The 18,388-nt window shown below is 38.7% G+C and overlaps 2 protein-coding genes across 5 annotated transcripts in view; one reads left to right on the top strand and one right to left on the bottom strand.

Annotated features, from left to right (window-relative positions):
• Positions 1–345: 345 nt before the first annotated feature.
• hbae4 (hemoglobin alpha embryonic-4) lies at positions 346–2,670 on the bottom strand. Its single transcript, XM_085170917.1, has 3 exons — positions 2,298–2,670; positions 1,629–1,833; positions 346–674 (listed from the first exon to the last, which is right to left on the bottom strand). Exons 1-3 carry the CDS (start codon positions 2,387–2,389, stop codon positions 546–548), a joined length of 426 nt encoding a protein of 141 aa, XP_085027043.1. The 5' UTR covers positions 2,390–2,670; the 3' UTR covers positions 346–545.
• A 5,626-nt stretch (positions 2,671–8,296) lies between these two features.
• Positions 8,297–18,388, top strand: part of rhbdf1b (rhomboid 5 homolog 1b (Drosophila)) — a 42,941-nt gene continuing 32,849 nt past the window's right edge. For 3 of the 4 annotated variants that reach the window (XM_085170914.1, XM_085170911.1, XM_085170913.1), the window contains exon 1: positions 8,298–8,582. The gene's annotated coding sequence lies outside the window, so the exon portion shown is untranslated. Of the gene's footprint in view, positions 14,293–18,388 lie in introns of all 4 variants that reach the window. The other variant, XM_085170912.1, reaches the window with a different exon arrangement.

An 18,388-nucleotide genomic window follows, 5' to 3' on the forward strand; every position in this document is an offset into this window, starting at 1 on the left:
TTGAGGACCGTTGAGGCTGCGTACTTTAAGGCTGCAGACCCTGAATTGGGATACAGCCCTGGAGTCCTCCCAATTCACTGGTGTTAAAACCCGAATCCTTTGTTTCTGTAATACTAGAAAAATAAAACAATAAAACAAAAAACAGATTAGATTTAATATTAAATGTGACTTTGTAGTTATAAATGTATTATTTATTATAAAAATATTTTACAGTAGGAAAGCTTGCTTAAGTAAAATCATGTAAATTATCAGCTGACATGACGGTGAGCAACTACAAAAACTTAACTCAGTCAAATGATGAATTCCTTGAAAATGATCAACACAATGCATTTTGAACGTGATATGATAATGCGTGGAAAACCACAGATTCGATTTGTTTTTATTTGATAATATAACAGCACAAAAACTAACACACGAATTGCACATTTCTGACCATTAAAAAATGTAACAAAGTAATGACAGTGACACGTACAGAGAAAAACAAAAAGATTTTACATAGCATCATAAATGCCTCATATGCTTTCTGGAAACCCAGTGCTTGAGTCTCATCTGTATTTCTCAGCAAGAACAGCAGCAAACGCTGACAGGTACTTGTCCATGGCGGCGTGAGCCACCGGTGTGAATTCATCCCCCAAGTAACAGGCAAGGCTGACGAGCATACTGTGCGACAGCAGCTGCAGGAGAAACACAAAAGTGAACAACATACTTACATAATTTATAGTATGTGTCAGTTTTCTGAAAATCATGAACCCACACACTGCCATTTGTCGTCCTCAGTGTGTTATTATTAATATAGTGATGTAATATTGTGTAATTTGCACAGAAAGCATGTCTGATCATTTTAAGTGCCAAACAATGCATTAAAAATATCGTCTCCTCCTCACCCTCTCACCTCACAATGGCTAGTTTCACAGCTTGTAATTCCCCAAACATCCACAATTGTCATATATGTATAATATAATACCTTATACTTAATATACTTAATATACACATTATCATTTTGTTCACTTATAATTTTTTTTAACCATTTTTCAGATTTCCCGACTGGTTCACATACTGCCTTTTTGCACCCCATTTCAATATTCCTGGAGGAACCCATTTAATCAAATGTATTATTTATTTTAATTAGTGCTGTCAATAGATTAAAAAACAACAACATTTTTTCCTTTTTTTTTCTCCCCCATAAAACAAACTAGTTGATTTGATGTGTCATCTGAACAGGCTGGAAAAACAAAACAGCAGCAGACTTACAGTTAGTAAATCTGTTGTTTTCTTTTTAGTTCAGTTAAACTCTATTATAGAATTACTGAAAAAATCCCTACATACTAATAGGATTATCTTTTGCATGGAGAATTAAAATGCACAAATAAATATAATTTCATACATTGCAGTCACCTGTACGCCTTATAGCATACAACAAAGAAATTGCACAAGTGCATCATATTTGATACATTTCTGACAATTATTTCGTGGTTCAGGCTTTACTGGATTAGTAGATATACTTAATAGAGAAATCTGAATAACAAAAAACTGATTATCTCTGATTAAAAGATTAAAAGTAAATTTAAAAAAATCCAATGCAAGAAGGGGATGGAAGGGCTGTAAATAGGTCTGAGGTGTTTGGGCACCTTAAAGTTTGTGGGGTCTACCCGAAGCTGGTAGGCGTGCAGAGTCTGCAGGGGAGCCAGGGTGACAGTTAGCTGACTGATGTCTTGGGCCCCCTCAGCTATAGCCAGGACTATCTTCTTCCCGTGAGAAAGCAGGTGGGAGGAGTTAGGACTGATGTCTAGATGGGAAAAATATGTCTTGGTGCCCGGATAAGAAGCAAACATCCTTAAGAAGGGAAAAGTGAAATTATTTCCATGCTGATATGATAGGAGTAACAGAGTAAGTGCTACATGTTGACTGTCTTTGGTCACCAACTATCATTTGTGTGAACTCGAGGCCCACAAGTTTCTAAAATGATCTCGGATCATTGCCAACACCTTGAAATCCCTATTAGAGACTTCAGGAATTACCCAGCAGTGAGCACTAGATAAGCATTACATTCTCTTGTGGGATTTGTTTGCAGTAACTACTTACTTTAGGAATGGCTAGGAAATCACGTAGTAATACTAAAATCTAATACTAACATCTGCAAACTGAAATGAAAGCTTATTGGTAGAGGAATCTATTTATCACAACACACACTCTTACTGAAGATGTTACTTTGTGTGTAGGAGCCTAAATCTTCATGCAAAACCATTTAAAGACAATGCAGTAAAGTATGAAGGTTACTCAGGTAAGTCTCAACCTACCTAAGGAGTGCATCTGCTCCAATCTCTGCTGCCACAGGAGTCAGTCTTTCCCATATTTCCTTAATTAAGTCTTTTTCCTTCTTGGACAACATTGTGGCCTATCATACACAGAAACACTGTAGCCAAATATCCAAAGTGTTAGGTCTTTACAGCCAAAAAAACAAACAAGAAACTAATCAACCATTTTTTGTCGCTGCATTAACCTGTTAACCTAAATGTTAAAAAAGAAGGATGAGTGAAAGAGCAAAAGTAATAGTTCCTACTGCCTGAAGAAAACAGCTTGTACTGGTTGACCTCTCAGCAGATGTGTTGTCTCTCTGCCTCTGTGTTATCAGACCGCAGCCAGGGCAGGGTGCGGGCTCCACACCACCACACTATCTGCTACCGTATGTGCGTCACACTGCATATTTACCATATCATTGGTGGGGTAGAGCTCAAGGTGCAGCTGTTCATTGATGGTAGAATTATTTTAAATATGTTCTCTAAACCTTAGCAACTATTAAAACAGAATTTAGTGCTTCTGTTAGCAACATTAAAATAAAGAAAATGAGTCATTACTAGTGTAATTTGGATGATAATTTTTTTTGTCTCAGCTGCTGTTATCTGCAGGTCCACAAGTTGCCGGTTACAGAACAGAGTGAGCCCAGCCCATAACGTTATGAACCACACTGCAGTGCACATAGAGATCACATACATATAAGCCAAGTTTTAATGCCTCTGCTGATCTTAACACAAGACGTGAAAATGAGCCAGTGTAAAACTGCCTCACTGGACTCAGTGAGCCTTGTATGTAAGCTAATATTGTTTATTGGACTTCTTTCTGTTTCCAATTTGAAGCTTGAGTGAGGTTTAAACAAATAATAAAACTAAACGTTTATTCTGGATACCAAAATTCAGAGTTGGAAACTTTGGATTTCTAGCAATGGTAAACTTACTGGGGAGCTGTTTTGCTCATTTCCAGATCCACATTTTTTAATTTTTTAACAGCTCCTCAGATCATCCACTATCTGAAACAAGCTATTTTTTTTAGCTCCTCTCCTTTTAAGCCACTCCTAATTCTCCTCATTGACTCTAGCTGTCCATAGCAGTTTTATATGGTGAACCAAAAAAACTCAGCACAAGTGTCTTTTTGTTTGGGTAAATATACATTAAAAGTGATGTTTAATGCTGAAGAGTCACCGTTACTCAAGTGTCCCTTTAATATTTATAGTCATTAAATAACATTACATCAATAATAATTGGAAGAATAATAAGCTATAAAGCTAAAAAAACAAAACAAAAAATCTTCTCATGTCAAAAGTCACATAAAACCTCTTATATGGCTCAAAATTATTACCAAAGCTTAACATGGTAAATTAGAAATAACCTTTTTATTATGATTGTCGACTTGAATTTAGTGTTACACATATACTGTGCCAAAGTAAGTTAACGCATGAATTGAGCTGAATAGAAAAACAAAGAAATGAGATTATAAAAAGCCAGAATCGTTCAGTTTGAAAGAAACAACTCCAAACAATTACTCGTCTACATACACCGAACACCTATAGGAACATAGTTTTGATAATGGTCTCCTGTCAGTAGGTAAACCCTACCACTGTTTTTAGCCACACTATAAATAATATCACAAATTCACAAAAATGAGAACATGCACAGATAATTAAAATAAAAGTAAATACATTACAATGACACCACTATAGAGCAAGATATACGATTTCAAACAAGCACCAACAGTCCTCTGAGTCTTCAGGCTTGCCACGTGTGAATCTGTCCACACCTACAAAGACCAAGCTCGTATTCTTAAAACAGGTATGCAGTTTTTTTTGTTAGAGACATATATTCCAGTTATTGCTTCAAATTGACTGGCCATGAGGATTTAAAAAGCCTTTTAATGTAGAGTATGTGTCCTGTAGTGCTTAAGAAATGAAATGGATAGTACCATTATGTCCATAGGTGGACCGTTAGGTTTTCTAGAATGTGCTCTTTGTTGTTCACCATATTTGCTATTGATTAAAGCTGCCTGCTCCAGATGAGGCTTGAACTCAGAACTGTCATTAGTACTGTGCACTAACTGATTGCACCACTGGAGCACCAGACTGTGACTGAAGATTTCCTTAATGGTGTTGAAATTCTGTTAAGCTCTTTTAAATGAAAATGGAAGATTTTGAATGGTTTTTATGAACGTTTACTTAAATTAAGTAGTGAGACGAACACATAGATTAAATTGCTATTTATGGTCATGTAACATAATTTCCACACTGAAGAGTCCAGGTGAGGCTTGAATCCTCAACCTTAGCATTTCTTCATACATTACTGCCTTAGAAACACTGCACGCTGACTAGCTGCACCACTGGAGCTGAATTGCAATATAAAGATTAAATCAATTATTAATTTTTGATAACTGTTGATTAAACCAACCAAGTAGTTTTACTGGCTTTTAATGGCACATGGCTGCCATTTCCTGAGCCTAGTTCTGCTGGAGGTTTATGTGTAAAAGACCGCCCCAAAAGACCACTGCTTACCTAAATGACTTCAAACTCACTCTGAAAGAAAGATGAACACACATACAGAGATTCCTTTATTTACGAATAAAATGATTTCTCTACCTGCTGTAACAAAAAAAGCCAGCATCAGCAGGAGTACACGTTTCAGTGAGCAGTGCAACACACAGAGAGCCCTTTATTTGTTAGAGAAATAACATTAATAATAAATAAGTTTGCTGCCTTCAAAACCAAATAAACCGAATAAGCTGTGGGATCCATCTAATGACAGTTCAATGAAGTCCAACAATATGAGGCAAAAACATGTTTTAAAATACTGTATGCTGTTGACTTTATTTGTTGATTTACATTTGTTTGCCTTATATAAATTAGTAACCACTAACTCACTGGTGTGATTGTACAATTTCAGGTTGTACAACATCTGCATTTATGAATAATCTAGTCCTGGCAACACAGCAGTTTTCACTCCAGCAACAAGAAGCACCATCATTCCAACATGTTTCCAGACTGTGTGATTTGAATGTTTAGAAACTGCATGTCAGCAGTAAAATAAATACAACCATACAGTTATGATTGTTTTACATTAGCTACTTATCTTTCACTCATCCTGTGTTAAATTGTACTCTATTTTTTTTTTTTAAATCTCAACCTTTAAAATAATACTCAAAAAAGTTAACATATTTCCCTCTAACACTAATAAAAGTCTCCTAAAAGCACAGCACGAGTCTGTTCTGATTACCACAGCTAATTATCCTCAAAGCTAGTTTGGTGCAGCTCCTCAACACAAGCAGTTTTTACAGACAGAAGCGGTTCTTTGTACTCCCACGTGATGTGCCACACAACAAACTGGAAATAGCTTTAAGTGACATGTGTGCACATGCTTATGGCTTCTTGTATTTGTGCTGTTACCTGAGTGTCTGTAAATGAGCTTAAACCAGGATTTGGATGGTCGATACAGCATTTACGATCGCGGAGGTTCTGTCCCTCTCAGTATAGTGTTGAGAAAAAAGAACTTGGCAAATGTTGTTTCCTGTTCTGGCCTCCAGCAGTAGAAGGAAGTGGCCTTTGAAGTGTTGCATGCAGCCAAGCAACTCACAACTAAACAGGCAGCAGGAGGAAACTTGCTCTCCAATACTCAGAAAAGACAAACTGCACACAGCTGTTTACCACACAACATCCCCTTTCAAACCTCAGCAAAGCTAAACAGTTTTGCCAATGGTTCTTTTTTTTCAAGGAGACCGGTGTTTAGTGTGCAAATTTGTAAGCATGTTTTATTTAAGCATAAGTGAAACACTTTATTTAGCAACTGGTTCCCAATTCATTTTAACGTCTTACGTTTTCTTGTGTATAACTAGATGTAACCAAATTTTAAAAGCAACTTGAAAATACAATATATTCTACATTAACTTCTTTCCCTTCCATCCATCCTTGAATAGTTCTTGTAAGTTACTTTCACCCATTTGGACATTGTAATCCCTCACATTTCCAAAGGTTCAATGACTTCTCGCTTTGATTTTTTGTGTATGTATATTTTTAGTCATTAGACCATTTCTGCAGGTTTAAGTAACTGCCTTGCATTCTTTATTTTTTCATGTAACCTCCATTTCCACTGAAGTGAAAATTTATCCCTAACACACCCAGGAACACCTGGCCAGGCTTGCACAACCTGTGACCGCAAATATGATCCGTTTTCTAGGCTATAACCTGTGGGCAATATTGTTTCGCTTACAACAATCACATCGCTGTGTGAACTAAATGTTGTGGGGGTTATGATGAGAGACAGTGGTCAGATAAACCTTTTAAAGACTTTAGATGGCTGTGTATAGAAGAGGATGGTAAGAAGATCCGGGAGACCAAGACACTGACCCTGAAGGGGAGTCTGTTTTAGGGCGAATAAATCACTACTGCAGTACCTGTGCTGGAAGAGATCTCTGACCAAGAAGATAAAATTACTTTACTATATATATATGACATGTTTTTTCCAGCATATATGTAGGACCCTTGGATAGATTTATCCTTGGCATACAGAGAAATATGGATGTTTAAAACACCAATATCTAAGATAAATAAAGAAAATGCCATTTAATGCATCAGCAATAGTAATACAATTCATGCAGACATTATTTAATTTATGAAATGTGATAAACCTATAATTTTATTTTGTTTTTTTGCATTTGTTTAGTCTGTATTGATTCCCTCTTTTTAATTTGACCTGTTTTTTCTTTCATGCTTTGATTTGTTTTTTTTTTTTTATGCATATGTTTTTGTAATATTTAACCTTGAATTTACCCAAATTATTGTATTTTATTTTTGCATTTAATTGTGTTGTTGTTGTTGGTTTCAAGTCTTTGCATATATGTTGACTGAATCATTGAGCCAAAATATGTGCAAAATAGATTTAAGGTATTTTCACTTCTTTACCTGGTGGCAAACAAAAAAGCTAAAGCCATTATCTTCATCTCTCCAAAGCCTCTGTTGAACTAATGCAATAACATATCAGTTATGTATTTCTGATCGTGACAATTCTGCTCTTCAGTCATTACATTAGGTTTCACTACCTTAACAGTACACAAATATTCCTGGGGTCTAGCGGGATCTTAAATATAGATTTCATGCATGTTTAGTGCTTCTGGAACATAATAAACTTTATTTCTTCACTTAGACCCTAATAATGAGGGATATGTCCAGTTGTTAAATATGCTTTCTTAGTTAACAATGTTTTGTCTCTTTTAAAACTTCTAAATCATGCTGTAACTGATACAAACAGAAAAAAATTGGCTACTATATCATGCAATGAGGGGTAGGACAGTGGCATGTTGGTTAGCACTGCTACCCTACAGCAAGAAGGTCCTGGGGTCAAATCCATTATCCTGCCTTTCTGTGTGGAGTTTGGCTCTTCTCTCCTGTGTCTGCATGGGTTCTCTGGCTTCCTCCTATAGTCCATAGGACTATGCAGTTAGTGGGGTTAGGTTAACTGGTGATTCTAAACTGCCCATAAGTGTAAATAGTTATCTGTCTCCATGTGTTAGCCTGGTAACCTGTCCCAGAACCCTGCCTCTTGCCCTATGGCAACTAGGTTAAAATACTGCACATGACATTTACAGTGATTTCTGTATACTGTATTAAGATATGGTCAAACTCATAGGAAAAGAAACAACAGTACACTCTCAGATACTGTTTTATAATTTTTAGTTTTGGCTGACTGTGCTCACAATCGAAAAACTTCAAGGAAAAATAAATGAAAGAAAATAGTGTTAAAGCAAACCTTTATTATTCAAGTAGGTAATTCTCACATAGATGTACAACTAGGAATTTAAACTGAAAAAAAAAAACGGCTTAAATAACTGTGAGACCAGATGGTATTTCTAATCTTCCCTGGCCTAAAAACCTTACAATTACAACTATGTAGCCTGTTTTATCGCCTAGCCTGTAGTTGCTCTTTATCGCCGATAGACGGCGCCCTCCAGTCGCCCGTAGGTCGGTCTGTCGGTCGGCGTCCATCCAGCGGTGGCGGCAGCAGCGGCAAAGTGGGCGGACCGGGTGAGAGACTACACATGAGCAGCTCAGTGTACGCGCTATAGTACGGAGGCTTCAGCTGGCAGCTGTTTCACATTTTTATGGCACGTGAACACGGTACTAACATCTGGAGCTCGCGCTTAACAGGGAGACCACTCTTCCTTGTGGCCGCGTGATGAGGCAGGTAGAACTTATGTAGGGCAGTGAGCGTTTCACCGGCGGGGACCCCTCTGTGCTGTACTCGGCAGAAGGAACCGGCCTCATCTTGAAGGTAGGTGGGAATAACGTCGCCTGTCATAGCGGACATCGTCGCTGCTTGAGCCGGCTGCTCAATGAATACACACCGTGTAGTATTTGTAAGGCGGGAGCTGAGCTGTCAGCATCTCACTCGTGGTGCAGGTACGCTGTGTTTTAACTGCTTTGCAGCACACGGGCTCTCTGGGTGGGGTCTCCCGAGGCTCACACCAAACACCCATTGGTGGCACCGTGCGTTCATGCTTGTTGTGTGTGTGTGTGTACTAAGGGAGTTTAACACATCTGGACTGTCCTTTAAGCCTTGTGAATTAAAACGCCACGCTGTTGTGTAGCAAATGTGTGACACATACCTTGGTCTGTCAAATGGGTGGAAGTCCAAGACATAAGGACCATCAGCGGGTCTAATGAGGTATGAAAGAGAGAAAGGGAAAGTCAGACTAAGGCAGACCTTGTTACTCACTGGCAAAATATCTTAATATGTTGTCTACTCTTAAATGATATAGTAAGTCAAGGCAGGGTTGGATGATTCACACACACAAACAGACACACACGCTAGGGCACTTGCAGGTTTTTAAGAGTGATGAATTGATTTCAGAGTGCTGCAGGCTCGTCTGTTGCTGAGATGAAGGGGACTGCTAGAGTTGCTGGCTGCGCAGGAATCCCACAGAGACAATTAAACCACTGACCCGTGTCATCAAGGATTTGTTTTGCCTTCCTGTTCGGAAACGTGGTAGGGAGCTGACTTTTTGGGCCAGATGGCAGGAGCATACACTTGCACACACACTTGTGAAGCGCGCGCACACACACAAACACACACATCACCTGGCACAGCTGTAAAAAACTCCCTACTGAGGGACACAGCAGTTTTGGTCAGGGTTAAAACCTGTGATCTCAGTGATGACTTAATGGAGTGTGGCAAAAACAAATTCATTGCTCAGCTGTCACAAACACATGTTTCGTTAAGATTCTGTTCTTTCAGCTGTAACTGTGTTGTATGTTAGTAGTACCTGATGTTACTAATAGGACAGGATCCAGGATGCTCTTTATTTTGGAGGGAAATGGATCTGGCAGTGAATTTGGACATACAATGAAGTATTTTATGAAAAATGTCTAGATTTATACGACTTCTAAACAAGTAAACCTGCTGTTTTCCATGATTTTCTGAACTGTTGATACAAGGCAGGCTGGATCGATGCTGTTGTGTTGTTTACACCAAACTCTGACGCTACCATCCGAGTGCTGCAGCAGAAATCGTGACTTATCAGACCAACCAACGTTTTTTCAGTCATAACTTGCCCAATTATTGTGAATCTTATCCTCAGTTTTCCATTCTTAGCTGACAGGAGTGACATCTGGTGTGGTCTTCCGCTGCTGTAGCCCATCTACTTTAAGGTTCGGCATTTTGCATGTTCAGGTTAAAAGAGTGGTTATCTGACTTCCTGCTGTCTTCCTGTGAGCTCTGACCTCTGACATCAACAAGGCTGCTCACTGGATATTTTCACTTTTTCAGGCCATCATTGGTTCGATGGTTGTGCAGGAAAACCCCCGAAAGATCAGCAGTTTCTGAAATACTCGGACCGTCTGGCACTAAAGCCAACTAACAAACCTTCCTTCTCAATTCTGATGTTCAGTTTGAACTTCAGCTGGTCGTCTTGACCAAGTACGCCTTAATGCACTGAGATGGTGGCGTGTGATTGGCTGCGTAGATGTTTGAGTTGAACAGGCATATCAAAGAGAGTGGTTGGGGATTGTACATATCATTTGACCTTTAAAATATAATAATCAAAACAAACTAACATTTCTAAAGTGAAAAACATTCAATTTCTAACGTTAAAGGAAATATATGATTTTAAATTTTGCTTTAAATTGCTGTTATTACAGATCCTTTCATCACTCTACAACTCTGTTATAAATACACGTGGAAAAGCAGCTCATGGTGTCATAAATCACCTCTGCTGTGAAGTCCTGATTATGATGGTGGCCCTAAATTAGAACTGAGAGCGCCTAATATAACCTGATGACAAAAGTACGACAGCACACATGCACCCAAAGCGCTAAACAGGAAGCCAACAGCGTAACCTTGATGTAAAACGGTAGGCATCTGTAAAGCATGAAGACGTTTCGCAGGTGTGTCTTTGTCTCTTGCCTGGGCGCACTGAGGTTGCCGCATCGAGCTTGTTTGAACAAGTTAGACATAAAAGCGACGGTGACAATAGCAGGTTTATTTCTGGGCCGCTGCTCTCACAAGTGAAATGCACCTTCATGTTTATACTGAGCCCTCTCCGCTGGGTGCACCAGGGTGGAAAACTGCGTTGGTTTTACAGGAGCCCTCAAGCATTTTCTACAACTCATTTTTCATGGCAGCTTGCCCAGGAGTGGATCATCTCTAGTGCCTACAAGCCATACTCTACATTTTTCATGTGATTTATGCAACTACTTGTTATCGGGCAACTAGTTCATTCATGTAGGATATGCCGGTAAATAGGTTTGCGCAAATTTGAATGGGAGGTGTTGTTGTTCCTTTGGTCGTCCGTTTTTTAAAAGACATTTTTTCTAAAGGCGTGTTTTTACAAAAGGAGGTCAAATTGATCAAATAACTGCAAAATAAGCAACATTCTCCACAGCCTTATTGACAATTTCAGTTTAGTAGTATTTAAACAATGGTTTATTGATGCTAAACTAACTCAGTGAAAGTGTAATCTTTGATGACTCCTAAACATCTCAAGAAACCCTCCAACTAAATGGTTGTGTTGGCGATCTGTGCCTGTCATATCAGCTGGCTGCTGCAGGCAACCCTGGCCAGTCTGCAGTCTAAGCGGCAGACACACACAAACTCTTGACTTCTGATCAACAGACTGGAGTTCAAGCTTTGTCTTGGCTGCTTTTATGTTTTGCTTTCACTCGTGGTTTGGTTAGGGTTTGGCACAAAACCTATTTGGTTATTGTTCAGGAAAACCTCCAGTTTGGGTTAACTACATGCAGTTTTTTCCACACAACATAAAAAAGAAAAAGCTGAGAAAAAGCAAAATATCAACAAAAATTGAATCAATACGTTTTTGAGTTTTGGCAGCTTGAATTTTCTTGTTCATCTACTTAAAATATTCCCGTGAGGTTAATCCATTCTTATTTTTCCAGACTTATGATTGGTTGTGGAAGTGCACTAGGCTTTGACCTTTGTGTTTGTGTTTGCTCCTAGTTGCTGACAATTTACGATGCAGTATTGTCACAATACCTCACTCACGATACAATATTATTGAGATTTTGCAATATGCTGAGTTTTGGAATATCTGTTCCATCTAGTGATTCATCCATTTTCTTCTACTCTCCAAGTCAGAGTATTGTAGGGCTGGAGCCTATCCCAGCTGTCTGTTTTATCCAATGAGATAAAGTTATGTCACATCTGTTATTTTTTTTCTCCAAAATGAGGTGATTAAGTATTCCAACACTGTCACTAAAACCTGACGTAAATGTTGCCACATGCTGGAGTCAGTGTGTTATCAGATATCTGCAATTGAATAAGGTCAAGTTTGGTAGTTACATGCAGTCTGTTTCTGATAATACAGTAATTAACTGGGATAAACTGTCAAAAATCGCACATCTGTTGCTGTTTACGTAGACAGACATTCACATTTTCACACAGCAAACTTCCTGTTCTACAGGAATATAACCAGAATACAACCAGCTGGCCAGCTGTTGCAAATTTTATGTTTCTAATACTAGCTTTTTAATAATAAATGTTATTGTTAAGCCCATCAGTATACTGCAATTATGTGAACAAGAAAGTTCAAGTTGCCAGAACTCTTGTCTAAATGTGTTTATATTAGTAAAATCAACAAAAACTATCACGAGTTGAGAAAACTCAAAAAGCTTTTGAATCGTATTGTCACAATATTAGTTAAGTTTTCTCAGCTTTGCACATCAAATCACAAGTGCACCCTGCAGTGCTTTTTAGATATTCTTTATCCAATCACAATTGTTGTACTAATATTGAATATTGTGTCATCCCCTGACTCTTATTTTGAAAGTTGAGTTGCTGCTAACCAGCTTCTCCGTGCCTTTTCTGTCATTTTTGACTTGGCTGCTGTTGTGGTAGTTCTTCATATTGTTCAGCTGCTTCTCCAGAAGCTCTTTTGTGTTGATGCAGTATCTTTACTCCACTGTCACGGAGATCAGCTAGCAGATGGAAGGCCCTTTTAGGGAGAACCTTGAGTGTGTGCTGCTAAGTCAGGCTCATGTTAGCTGCAGAGCAGAACAAGGTTTACTTTAAAAAGGTAGACTTAAAGTCTCCTCTCTCTGTGCCGGGGCAGCTGACGATCTCTGTTATTCTTGTGCACTTCCGTTTGTGTGCCCGCACGTGCACATGCAATTGCATACTGGCACTAACACTTGCTAGAATCCTCCATTGCCTTTCCTGCCTTTCCAGGATGCTGTTACATCTAAAAATGACAACAGCACAGCGCATGATTTACATGCACGTGAACCACACAAATTACCTATGTGTTTTTCTGGAAGAGGAAAGTCTGAGGCATCAGCAGATTAGCTCAAAATCTGTAGTGAAGCCAGGTAAAAGGTGTGAATCCTCTAGCCATCTTTAACAAGTCCAACATGAGTTAACCCATACTTTTGGGTAGATAGTGTCCACAGCAATGTGCGATTTGTCTGATTGTTTGGTAACAGTCTGGTGCTGGCTGCATAAAAAAGTTTATTTTTACAGTCACGTCTTAGTCAGAGTGTGCAGAGGGGCAGCAGACGGCGGCTGCCTTTCATGGCTGGCAACAAATTCAGACCTCCAGCTGTAGCATGAATGATTAGCAGTGCGATGACATGACTTTCCTAAATGTGCACTAACAGGTAATGGTTAAATAATTGAGTATGTGCAGCTTGTTTTACCCTGCATCCACCCCCACCCCCCGGAAGAAACAAATGATCAAGATTTGAGCTGATCTGCACAGATCTGGACAGGGATTTCTCTAATCCTCTCTCTCCATTATTGTGTCTCTTCCTCTTTTTTCTTTTTTTCCTGTCACTACACGGTGCTTGCGCTTTCATTTTTTTCCTCAGATAAGATCAGACAGGTGCTTTCAGTGCACCATGCAAGTAGTGACAAATAATAAAAAAAAGGTGTTCACATTCATATGTGTGTTATTTTTATTTACTGTAAGCAATAAATAGAGAGAAACCTCTGCACTCTGACATAAGTATGCATTTTTAGTTTGATTTTAATATTCTCTAAAGTTTCCTCGATCATTCAAGTCTCGCGTAAAAATAAACATCAGCTGTTGGAATTGTGACTCCATAAAGTCGATGAAGTACCGTGCTTCATCAGTGTAAGTGCGGACATGCAGGTCACGGAACAGTCATGAGTGGATCAGTGTGATAAGTGTGTGATGGGGTGATGACCGATGGGCAGATGTGCAGTCTTGCAGTTACTGTGACACATTTGTTTCAGGATGAGTTGGGTGGGAGCTGCATGAACAGATTTCCCGAGTGTATGTTGAGTCTTTGAAGAGTAGACGTGCAGTGGGTGTGCAGTGATACCGGAGGGACAATACCTTACTTCGATATTAAAAGTGAAAGAGATGGCGCTCCAAGTATCCTGAATCAAATATTTACGAGAGTTCTGGAATGACGAAGGCGGCGGTTGCCTTGCCTCTGCCTCCAAAGAAGCAATAAACAGACAAACAGGGAAAGACGTGAAGCACATGTGCTTGTTAGCATAAATGCAGGTAAGTCTACTTATTGTTTTTCTTGGCTTACTAAATCTATAATCTGAATTACCACGGCATTTGCTCAAGAGCTCTGGAATGCACCGGGGGTGTTGTTCATGTCAACACTATGGAACAAGCTTTGTTTTTTCCCTAGTAATAATCCTTTGTAATTCCACTCAAGCAGTTTTATTGGAAAAGTTAAGACTTTCTCTCCATTCATTTAGATAATAATTGCTCAGAGGTGCTACCAGAATGGTTGGCTAATGGTGAGACTTGCTTCTACATGGATTAAAATGAACAGCTAGCAGTGTACCCACTATGGAGGTCTTTCAGTTGGTACCAAAATTAAACCTGTGTTCTTTGTAATGGCCAGCTGGGAAAATATAGTATTACAGTATTAATCTTACCTAGTTATCCAGAATTCTTAGGCAGTATTAGTATTCCTAGCATGTTTCAGCTGTGTATCCAGTGTATTTTACTATTTAATCCTAACTTTAAGACAAATATTTTATCTGTTTATCCATCATTGTTGGCTAATTATCGCTCCACAGCTACTGCACTCTAACTGGGGACATACTTGCTAAATGACTTGTTGCAGGTGGTAATATCATAAAGTGTAGAGGATTGCTGGAACATCGAATCACTCCGGCCTCTTTGTGACTTTGGCGAGAATACTTTCACTCAGCATGAAAAGAAAATCAGTGAAAAGATCATCTGTATCTCGAAATTTAAAAAATAAAAGTCCAGTTGAATAGAAAGCTGCCTGTCAAAAAAGAATTTTAATCTGGCCATTATGTGGCCTCCAAACACTTCTTCAGTGTCTGTTTGATGACAATGCTATCCCCCGGCCAGACTGCTTTATGAAAATCCTGAATAACTCCTCTGTGTTTCTTTGAAACCACAATTACGACCACCATTTTTCCTTCATATTCTTTTCAGAGCCAATTCTCTATCCCCCTCGCTATCTTACTCTAATGTGGCATCTGTGGGCAATTACCATTAACTTTTCATACAAGACCAGCCAACAGAGGAAGCTGTTGTATTGGCGCTCACAGCATGGATTTGCTGGCAACGTAGAGAGACGGCAGGAAGGAGGAATAGTAGGAGGGTTAGACGGCTGCTGAGGAGGCCTATTCATGTCTCCAGGCGAGCCCACACTTGACTAGACACTTAATGTAGTGGTGACCTTCCTGTCACCATGCAGCTAACACAAAACAGCTTCATATGAGGCGCATGTGCTGTTTGTCGCCTTCCCTGCGAGTCAACCCTTCCCTTGGTCTCGTTTTTAGTCGCTATTAATATTTCTTTTCCTAGTTATTGCATTCTCTCAATGCCCCAGTGTTTGGCTGGTTTAAAGCCCCTTTTAACAGTTATTGTATTATATTATTATTTAATTATAGTTGTAAGAACGACCACTTATTATTTAACTTATTATAAGTGTGACAGTATTAGCCAGTTAAGGTCACTGACTTACATTATCTGAGTGTTCTTCTAAAATCCTTTTGACTTGATTTCAAGGGTTCATTTGTTTTACTCGCTCAAAGACAGATTTTGCTGTTTAGTCTGCACCTGTGCAAGGCTCAGACTGGCCATCAACACCACATTTAAAGAAACATTTAAATTGTTATCTTGATGTGAGTGTCAGCAATCAATGGTGTTAAAACTTTATTGTGGAAATTTCAGTGAAATTAGTTTTTTCTTCCCCGAGCAGTCATTTTTTAATGCTTTGTTTAGTTTCATTGTGTTATGTACAGTGTTGGTCAAGTTACAAGAAAATAGTAATTAGTTACTAATTACTAATTACTTCTCCAAGAAAAAAATTCTTGTTACTTCACTGGTTACTTATTACTTAGTTACTTTTTAAAAACTTAAAACACAACCTGAACACGTAATAAAGCAACAAACCTTTCAGCCCAATTCAATTTTTTCTGCATAATCCATCATGTAAAATTGAATGAAATGAAAAAAATCTCTTTTTAAAACTTGTTTTATTTGTTTTAATCTTTTAACTTCATGCACATTGCATCAAGCAAAAATTATATTATATGCGACTGGCTTAACTGGAAGAAATTTGTTTAACATTTAAACCTATTTTCTGCATATTCCAGCATATGAAATAAAATGTTTTGTGTTTACACTCTTTCAAATAGATGAAAGTAAAACACAGCAAAAAAACAAATAAAATCAAAGATTCAGCAGCACTAAGTCCTGTTGCCCTTAAGTCTATTTTCAGCTGTTGAGCTGGAGTGGAGCCAGTGGAGGTTTGCCCGGTGCCGCAGCGGTCATGTCAGTGGGGGGATCTCATATGGGGGTTTCTCTATGAATCTCACATTCCCGTGGCAGCGTGCTCGGTGCTTGCTCAGATTTGAAGTTTCATTTTTCAATGTAGAAAGACGTTTTCCTCCCACGCAGATTGTACAGCGGACGCTAATGTTTTTATCACTTTTTAACCAATCAAACTCAAAGTAATGTCAGTACCTCCAAGCTTTAAACGCTGCACGGTCGTACTCTCTTCCGCACTCCATATGATCTATTGTTGATCACACGCCACAGACGTCGCACGTGTCATGAGACACTCTCACAAAATCACAGTTTAGTAATGCAGTAACGTAGTGTGCTTACAGGAAAGTAACAGTAATCTAATTACTTTTTTGCAATAGTAATCCCCTACTTTACTCGTTACTTGAAAAAAGTAATCGGATTACAGTAACACGTTACTTGTAATGCGTTACTTCCCATCTCTGGTTATGCATAACTCTTATCTTTGCCTTTGACATTAAATGAGGGTTAAATCTTGTCCCCCGGTGTTTACTGGCTATTTCAGCTAGAACTCAGTGCTCTAACGAAGGTTAACCATCAGACTCAGAGTTATCTGGCGTAAGTCTGTCTTTGATTTTACATAAAGTCCCCCTTGCCTGTCCCAGAAGAGGGCATGGTGATTGGTCGGCTAGTCCTGTTTTTAGTTAGGGAAGTCCTAAAAGCGCCCAGAATCAATCTTATAAAGTGCTCCTTTTATTTATTGTTGAGGATCTAATGATCACTGGTTCTAAGATGCTATGAAACATAAAACCCATCGTCAGTCTCAGTCTGCTCTCCTGGGGCTGTTACTGTGTAGTCTCTTTCACTCTGTTTTGGCTTCTGTCTCTCTTACCCTCTGTCACTGACTTTTTGTTCAGTATTTTCTTTCTTTCTTTCTTTTTGTCTCTTCTTCCCTCACGTTATTGTTCAGTCTGGTGTTGCCACCTTATAACAGACCAGGATGGTATGTTCTTGCTGGCAAAACTCTGCACCATCATCTCAAGTCCCATACCAGGCACAGGGGCTGTAAACTGCTGTGCTCTCTCCAGCTGCATTTTTGGCAGCGATATATGCTATGAAGCTATGAGGTGTTGGAACATTTAAAGTGATGAATGGCAATGCTGCAGGCTAATTCTTACAGAGAGGTTTTCCATCGATTCTTTTGTGTTGAATTATCTGCAGTTGCCAGTAATTACCTACTGTTTAAACTAATAATGATACCATCAATTAATCCGAAACGATTTTACGTAAAACCTTTCCCGACATGTTTTTATTGGCATTTTTTGTGTCCATAGACAGTATGAAAGATGGATTCAGTTAGGGCTGGGTATCGTCACTGATTTCTAGAATCGATTCAATTCCGATTCACAAGGTCCCGAATCGATTTGATCCACGATTCGATTTAATTCGATTCGATTCGATTCAATTCGATTTGAATCTGGGAAATTTTGACAGTCAGAAATATTATAATTCAGATCAGTACATTTACATATTTTTGTATCTATAAAAAGGAAGCTGCCACTTTCCAGACTTTATCAAAGGTGTGAGCATCACAGCAGAGGCCTTTGTGTCAAAGTAGCTGAAGATAAAACACAGAAACACATGAAGGTGATTTTCCTGTTCTGGGATTTTATAAAAATATTCTGCAGTAGATCAAAAACAAAAGAAAACCATTAATCAACACATGAATGTTACCTCTGAAGTTACAGCGGTTTTATTAGAGAGCCTTTTGCATTTTGCATAATTTTAAAAAGTTGAAATTTGTTCAATATTGAACGGCAGAAATTAGGTTTTCTTTTCGGAAGTATGTAAAACG

Source organism: Neolamprologus multifasciatus, chromosome 8, assembly GCF_963576455.1.
Source record: "Neolamprologus multifasciatus chromosome 8, fNeoMul1.2, whole genome shotgun sequence".
Classification (NCBI taxonomy): domain Eukaryota; kingdom Metazoa; phylum Chordata; class Actinopteri; order Cichliformes; family Cichlidae; genus Neolamprologus; species Neolamprologus multifasciatus.